The sequence below is a fragment of the Limulus polyphemus genome, unplaced genomic scaffold (assembly GCF_000517525.1).
Source record: "Limulus polyphemus unplaced genomic scaffold, Limulus_polyphemus-2.1.2 Scaffold6853, whole genome shotgun sequence".
Lineage (NCBI taxonomy): Eukaryota > Metazoa > Arthropoda > Merostomata > Xiphosura > Limulidae > Limulus > Limulus polyphemus.
Genome location: NW_013672463.1, coordinates 14493 through 23719, shown reverse-complemented (window position 1 = coordinate 23719; position 9227 = coordinate 14493). Strand labels below are relative to the sequence as shown.

General features: G+C 32.8%; 1 protein-coding gene across 1 annotated transcript in view; it reads left to right on the top strand.

The window, feature by feature from the left end:
* The window catches only part of LOC106474127 (solute carrier family 15 member 1-like), a 25689-nt gene extending 19017 nt beyond the window's left edge, over positions 1-6672 (top strand). The window contains exons 9-10 of the mRNA XM_013934818.2: positions 807-914; positions 3169-6672. Of these exons, the coding sequence (XP_013790272.2) occupies positions 807-914; positions 3169-3357 (297 nt within the window). The 3' untranslated portion in view covers positions 3358-6672. The remainder of the gene's footprint in view (positions 1-806; positions 915-3168) is intronic.
* Positions 6673-9227: the final 2555 nt, after the last annotated feature.

The window sequence follows — 9227 nt, the reverse complement described above, 5'->3', positions numbered from 1 at the left end:
AAGTAAATGTACGTGTACCGGCACCACTGTACAATATACAAATTGGATATATAAATCAATCTACATGTACATTTACTTGTACAATATACAAATTAGTGGTGCCATTGATTTATATATCCAAGTAAATGTACGTGTACAATTTGTATATTGTACGGTGGTGCCATTGATTTATATATCCAAGTAAATTTACATGTACAATTTGAATATTGTACAGTAGTGCCATTGATTTATATATCCAAGTAAATGTACGTGTACAATTTGAATATTGTATATGTAAGGGGGAGGTTCGAGGGGGATCGGTCGAACCCATATTTTTGTGACGTAAAGAAATTATGTTTATATAGTTATTGCGCAGCTGCTTGTGGTATTCAACATTTTGTACATAGTCTACATTCTTCTGATGAAGCATAAACACTTTTGGCTTGAAATAATCGCATGCCCCCAGAGCTCAGTAGCATTTGCACAATACGTGTTAACTTTCCCTCTCACAAATTAGAACCTACTCCCCCCCCCCTTTTAAACATTCTGCGTACTGGCCTGTCTAAAACGTACTTTGACGATTTGTCATGAGTTAAGTGATGTCGAATCGTGATTCAAGAGCAGGAAATGAATACATTTGAAGATGGAGGACGTCTGACATTAGCGGTTTGATATTACTGTTCGTCGTTGGGATGTTTTAAAAGTTCATCACTAAACATTTGTAACACCAATTGACTCTGAATAACATACACGCGCGTGGGAATGTTTTGTTATATTTGTGTTATTGTTAGTAGTACTATTTTGATCGAACCAACTCTCGTTCCTAGGCTCCAGCATCCATGAAGTCCGTGCTGCAGGCTGCGTGGCTTTTAACCGTGGCTTTTGGAAACTTGATTGTAGTAATCGTTGCTAAGCTACAGCTGTTCCACCGACAGGTAAGTTTTGGAGAAATACCTTTTTTTTATTAGGTGTTTAATAATTTTTTTTTCAATTATTGACTCGTATTTACAAGAAAGACATACAGTTACAAGTTTCTGGTTCATTTTGTATAAATTGTATCGTTTTGGTAAATTTTCATTACGTTAAATGTAATGTAATATATTTCTGCTACTTACTACTTTACAGTGTGTAGATTGTGGCCGCGTGTAGCCTAGATTTTAGGGTGCCCATACTGTGAATCCGAGGGTTTAGGAATCGCAAGCTGTTATTGCAGAAACGCAGGTCACGCCGCAATTTGGGGCCGAAATCACCCTATGATAGTGAGGGTCTAATCCCATTACTCGGGGTCAAGGCATGACTCAGACTCGCAATCTGAGGGTCGCGGGTTCGAACCCCCGTCCCACCAAACATGCTCGCTCATTCAGTCGTGGGGGCGTTATAAAGTGACGGTCAATCCCATTATTTAGTAGCCGAAGAGTTGGCGGTGGGTGGTGATAGCTACCTTCCCTCTAGTATTACATTGCTGAATTAGAGACAGCTATCGCAGATAGCTCTCGTGTAGCTTTGCGCGAAATTGAAAACCAAAACTAAACCCCTTACTCGGCCGTATAATAGTATCCCAAGGATTGGTGGTGGGTGCTGTTTACTAGCTACCTTCCCTCAAGTCTATTCGTTCAGAATTTAGGCACGTCTATGCCCAGATAGGCCTAACGTAGCTTTGCACGAAAATTCTAAACAAACTAACCAACTCTTTCATAAAAGATGCTACCATATGTAATTTAAACGTTTATTTAGAAAACCTAAACATTATCTAAGTCTTTAATTGCTTTGTAGAGTGAACTAAGAACAACAACTTAACACATTAGTATAATATATTAACTGTGTTGCTAAATAACAACAACTTAACACATTAGTATAATATATTAACTGTGTTGCTAAATAACAACAACTTAACACATTAGTACAAGATATTAACAGTGTTGCTTAATAACAACAACTTAACAGATTAGTATAAGATATTAACTGTGCTGCTTAATAACAACAACTTAACAGATTAATATAATATATTAACTGTGTTGCTTAAGAACAACAACTTAACAGGTTAGTATAATATATTAACTGTGTTGCTTAATAACAACAACTTAACAGATTAGTACAATATATTAACTGTGTTGCTTAAGAACAACAACTTAACAGATTAGTACAAGATATTAACTGTGTTGCTTAAAAACACAGTTAATATCTTGTACTAATCTGTTAAGTTGTTGTTCTTAAGCAGCACAGTTAATATCTTGTACTAATCTGTTAAGTTGTTGTTATTAATCAACACAGTTAATATCTTATACTAATCTGTTAAGTTGTTGTTCTTAAGCAACACAGTTAATATCTTGTACTAATCTGTTAAGTTGTTGTTATTAAGCAACACAGTTAATATCTTGTACTAATCGCTTAATAACAACAACTTAACAGATTAGTACAAGATATTAATTGTGTTGCTTAATAACAACAACTTAACAGATTAGTATAATATATTAACTGTGTTGCTTAATAACAACAACTTAACACATTAGTACAAGATATTAACAGTGTTGCTTAATAACAACAACTTAACAGATTAGTATAAGATATTAACTGTGCTGCTTAATAACAACAACTTAACAGATTAGTACAAGATATTAACTGTGTTGCTTAATAACAACAACTTAACACATTAGTACAAGATATTAACAGTGTTGCTTAATAACAACAACTTAACAGATTAGTACAAGATATTAACTGTGTTGCTTAATAACAACAACTTAACAGATTAGTACAAGATATTAACTGTGTTGATTAATAACAACAACTTAACAGATTAGTACAAGATATTAAATGTGCTGCTTATAAACAATTTAACAGATTAGTATAAGATATTAACTGTGTTGCTTAATAACAACAACTTAACAGATTAGTACAAGATATTAACTGTGCTGCTTATAAACAACAACTTAACAGATTAGTACAAGATATTAACTGTGTTGCTTAATAACAACAACTTAACAGATTAGCACAAGATATTAACTGTGTTGCGTAATAACAACAACTTAACAGATTAGTACAAGATATTAACTGTGTTGCTTAATAACAACAACTTAACAGATTTGTATAAGATATTAACTGTGTTGCTTAATAACAACAACTTAACAGATTAGCACAAGATATTAACTGTGTTGCTTAATATTTATCATCTATTCTTTGTTTTTCTTTCAGTCGTTTGAATTTTTAATGTTTGCTAGTTTAATGGTCGCAGTCATGTTGGTATTCGCCATCATGGCGTACTTCTACAAATACGTACAACAGCCACAGAAAGAGAACACTGTTATCGACCAAAGCAACACAGAAGTGACATCCAGAGAAAATGTATTTTCAAATGAAGCATTTGGTGACGATAAGATGTGATGACGTCATCGCCCGTGTGGAAATTACAACTACCTGTATCTTTGAGACATATGCCTAATTATTTCCTTTAAAATCGAACACTGGAATGAAATCATAATTTGTATCTAGAAGTTATTGTAATGCAAACTAGTCCTGTTTACAAATATTATATTCCATTTTCTATTCGTGTTCCTTTTAACGTGTGGTGCCATCTCTCGAGTACTCGATTTAAAATGTTTCTAGAAATTTTAGTGAAGCATTAAAACTGGGCGGTTATAAGCCGAAGTAAAAAGAAAAGTATTAATGGATGGTATATAATGTTATTTAACTTTTACTGCACGAATGTTTGAAATGATCGTAGCACTAAAGCTAAGTGTTTGAAATAACTTGACTAATCCATTAACTATTAAACAAATCGTTGGTGTATATACATCAGAGTAATTGTACAAGTGTTTACAGTGGTTGTGTTAAAGGCTGTAACTTTCGTCCAAGTGATTCATGGAAGAGATCTGAACAAGTATGCATCTTTAGAAAATACTGAGATACTTTGTGAAAAAAAATTATAATGTGTTGTTAGCTTTTAGATAATAATAAGTTATAACTATGTTTGCACAATGTAAGGGCTTTTTTTTTTAGTGTGTCAGTTTTATTGTAAGTAGGACAAAATAAATGACAATTCCAACTTCATCAGACTATATTTATGCTACGTATTACAGGGTTGTTTTAAATGTCTATATTTTGAATGAATAATTCAGTATCTAGTTGAAAATGTGTGAGAACAAACGTGCAAATTCTATTGTTTGTGATATATAATTCATGACCAAAAAACTAAATTTTTCTGGATATCTCTCTCTAACTATCTATCTATATATATATGTATGTATATTTATTTATTTTTATCCTCCACGCCCTACTACGTCACTTAACGAAGCTAATTTTATATACTTTAGGGCCGAATGTGGCCCAGTATTTAACATGCTAGACTGTGCCCCTTAGATTCGTGTTTAGAGTCCCGTTAGTGAAAAAAAAAAATCGGACTCCACACGTTGGGGTCGTTTGTGCGTTAAACACCGAGACGGTTAAACCCCACTATTCGGTCTTACAAGAATATCCCAAAAGTTGGCGGTGGGTAATGTTGAATATATATAGCTGTCTTCCCTCTAGTCTATCGCTTTAATATTAGGGACGGCTAGTGCAGATAGCTTTCCTGTAGTTTATGCGAAACCCAACAAACAAACAAAAGAATAGCTATTTACTTCGCTTGAATGTGATTGGCTAGAAACTCTCGAAATCTAAGTACCGTATCGATAAAAATATAAATAGGACGGACACACGAAACGTCTTGACCATATTTTGGTACTTAACACCATTGAACACATTTTCATTATAATTTTTAATAGTGTGTTTGGGCTATCTGTGCTCTGCCCACCACGAGTATCGAAACCCGGTTTCTAGCATTATAAGTCCGTAGACATACCACTGACGGATGTATAATAACTGGATTATACTAAATAAATGTCTGATATTATAACTATAATTACATATAATAATAAGCGCCATCTGGTAGTGTCAATGATAAGGTATTTAATTTTAAACCTTCGTGCTACTACTCTTTAGTGTCTATTTATTTAACAAGCTGACCGTTAGGAACTTGAGGCGTGACGTTCTACCATAGAACGCATAGTTTTCGCTACGGTATTAGAACATTTGACAAGGCAAAAATAGAAAAAATATTTAAACAGTCAGTACACTCATGTGAATTGCTAAAATTTTTCAGCAATTCAACCTCAATGATTAGCAAATTATAGAAATATCAAAGTATTTACGCTTTAATGATTCGAAATTTTTAGAGTTAGAACAATTCATACTGCAGCCCCCTAACTTAAACTTCGTTAAATAAAATCTAGTTGGAAAAATTGTAAATCAAATATGATGACTTAAGAGGCTTCGTTTACAGATGGCGTTCCATGAAGATCGGATATCTTTCAAAATGATTAATTTGTCATGTTCGTTTGTTGAAAGAAGAGATATTTCTATTTTTAATATAGTGAGGAAACACAGGAACTAATTTAACAAGTATATTTTTGTATTTGCCAAAAAAAAAAAATATACAACAGAATAGATAAGCAACGCTATACAGAGATGTTTTATATGAGCGTTAATAACGAACATCTACGATCTTATAAAATGTAGTAAATGCATGAAGTGTTTCTTTTCTGACTTAAAACAGTGTGTTATGTTTAATACACTTTTATTAACCATGACAAATAACTACTTGATAATGGTTGGTGACGGCTTGAATGGATAATGAAGAAGAACTTTAATATAAGTTTAACATAACAGCAAATGTACAACGTTTCGACAAGGTTTTGTCATCATCAGGTATATTCATTACCCATTCAAGCCGTCTCCAACCATTATTAGTCTCAAAGTGGGTTCCTGGTCATCGAATACGAAAATAACTGATTTATTAAATTTCATATATTCTGAAATATGTGTTTAAATATTGTTATCAGTTTCCCTTCTGTGGGTTTCAAATAGCTTTTAAAGAAATAAAAATCTAATACGATCATGAAAAAATCCTTGGAGATTCACATTTTTCTAGTTGTTTTTATGAATACATATTTTATTTAAAATGTGCGCTAAAGAAATATTTCAGAGGTTCGAATCGATGTGTGAATAGTTGGGAAGTTTCGATAACTCTTCGGAAAATTCTGTACTTCGTGAATAGTCGGGAAGTTTTCGTGACTCCCCGGAAAGTTCTGTACCTTATATATATTGCATAGTTTGGACTTCCGAGGAATGTTATATATTGAATTACTGGTTTCAACTTTTCATGCGTTTAATAAGCAGCCAACCTAAGATGTGTTTAATTATGTCACTGTACAAAAAACGCCAAAACAAGTAACAATACAGTCTTGTTTGTTATATTACATTCTTATAGAAAAATATCTTTTGAAAATGGTGTCAAAATTACGCTTTCATTAGTCACCCGGAAAGAGAATCTTAAACAAAAAAGACCTAACGGTTTTTGCATTTGTAATCACACTAAAAGCGTTATTCTGGTCAAAAATATGAAAAACCTACGCCTTGTCAACTGTATATCTACCAGTTTTAAAATACAGCTTCAACTACTAAACAACACTTTGTTTGATGTCTAATTTAAAAACTGGTGCACCAGGGAGATGTCACATTCCTGTGATACAGAAATAGCCTTGTAAGTTGCTACAATAATTAATAAAACAAAGAAAGTTTCTACATATTGATATTACTTCTATGCCCATGTAACGTTGATGTACTTTATTTATGTGAAAGCTAATAAAGATGTCAAATAACTGTTCTTTGGAATTGTATTCTCACTGATGAACGTGGAAGACCTGCTAGCTCCAAAGAGGACACATCGACCACATTTTGAAATCGAAATTTCTTGAATGTCCTATGTATTTAGATTAAAAAATCCAAGAACCACTGACTTGCGACTCGTCACTGAACAACCATTGTCCCGCATGCAGTAGCCATGGTAACGATCAATATTTCCATTTAATTGTTGAGTTTCAAATTAAAAAGAAAAGAAAAAAAAGGAAGTTACCTAAAACTCTGTGAAAGTTTATGAGATTTAAATACGATACGATATCAATCTCAGAAATAACACATTTCTGATACGCTCGGTAGTAAGTCTGAGGGCTTATAACGCTAAAAATTGGATTTCGATAGCTGCATGGGCAGAGCACAGTTAGCCCATCTTATAGCTTTGTGCTGAACAACAAACAAACAAATCTTCCGATACAATTTTTAAATTGATTATAGGTCTTCGTAAACTACAATAAATCTCAAGCTATCAAACAATAGTTAAAGCAAAGGCTACGCCCAACAGAATTAACAACCACGCAGCACATGTTACTTATTGGTGCTAAAAAAATAGCTGAGAACCAGTACTTATCTCAAACTTCAAATTGGAGGGTACAAGCGATTGGGTGGGAGTTGGAGTCAGCTGTCGGACTCCTCCCAAGTCTGCCATACGAATTCCACAGCATCAGACTTTGCCCAAAGCGTGATTTCCTGCCTCTTCTGTCTGCAAGAGATATGCAGATATTTATCAGTTGTTCCTAAATATAGTGAATATTTCACAAATCGAATGTTACTGAACAACGAAATGACTGACTTGAAGTTATCAACCATTCAAATTGTTTCCTACACTATATTCATTTGAATACAGTTGGTCTTGCGTGGATGTTAATGTCCTAAAATGATGTTTAATTAAAGATAATTCTCGTCTCCTTGCACATCATACCGAGATAAATCCATTAAATTTAAGACACGTAGCTGAAATATTCCAACTTGTTTAGATGGTTAGAAAACAGATATTTACATGGCTTCGTTTGTCCATTTTTATTCTATGGTTATTCAAACACTTAGAGAGACACGAGACAGTTCCTCGTGTGTCTGGCAATAACTCAGTAAAGTAAAAAGATAGTTTATTATATAGATTATTTTTATGGTTACTAACACACTTAGAGAGAAACGAGAGAGTTCCTGATGTGTCTGGCAATAACTCAGTAAAGTAAAAAGATAGTTTATTATATAGATTATTTTATGGTTACTAACACACTTAGAGAGAAACGACACAGTTCCTCATGTGTCTGACAATAACTCAGTAAAGTAAAAGGATAGTTTATTATATAGATTATTTTTATGGTTACCAACACACTTAGAGAGACACGAGAGAGTTCCTGATGTGTCTGGCAATAACTCAGTAAAGTAAAAAGATAGTTTATTATATAGATTATTTTATGGTTACTAACACACTTAGAAACGACACAGTTCCTGATGTGTCTGGCAATGACTCAGTAAAATTAAAAGATGTTATATATAAATATATATAAACCAATGTACTTAGAATGATCATATTAACCAGAAATGTTTCATTAAAATATTTTGATGTAAAGATAATTATGTGGGCAAAGACGAAACGTCATTGGTTCTCCCTGAATATTCATCCAATGTTAACAGTGATAGAACGTTGAAAATTCACTTTTAAACTATGAATAAACTTCGTAGCATTCCAATATTTCAAAATCTTCTTCCAGCAAGTAACTTGTTTTGAATTTTCGTAAATATAAATTATGTCCAATATTTAACTAATTTGGTCGCTTATAAACAAACTTGCACAAGAACGCTAACAGGTAACATTATTTTGAAGACCGAGAAACATCTTTAAAAAGAAGAAACACGTTGATGAAAAAGTCATTGACTAAAACACAACTACAAAATCGGCTGCTGTAAGATTTTCCGAGTTTATCAAATCAATCATTTTAAGATGGGTAATCATTTTATTGACGCATGCGTGATTAACCATTCAGAATATAATTAGATATGTTGCTTAAGTCTACTTGATATATTTCCTCATTTTTTTTAAATATGAGTTGTTTTATGAATAATTACATATTATTACTTGTACACCTATTTTACATGTTGTTTGTTTTTTGTGTGGGCAAATTAAACAAGATATTTTCCTTTCTTATATTCTGATTGACAATAAAAAATGAGAACAGATGTTTATTTAGGAGTTACCTTAGGAGATCAGGCACTTACCATCGTATCATAAAAACAAATTCTGCATTGAATATTTTGTCTATTGGCATCATGTAAACAGTGCAGTTTCTGTTCCACATTTATTTACAAAATTAAGAATGTAGGATACAATTAGAGTGTCGAATACAACTAGAATGTAGGATACAACTAGAATGTAGGATATAACTAGAGTGTCGAATACAACTAGAGTGTAGGATATAACTAGAGTGTCGAATACAACTAGAATGTAGGATACAACTAGAGTGTCGAATACAACTAGAATGTAGGATATAACTAGAGTGTCGAATACAACTAGAATG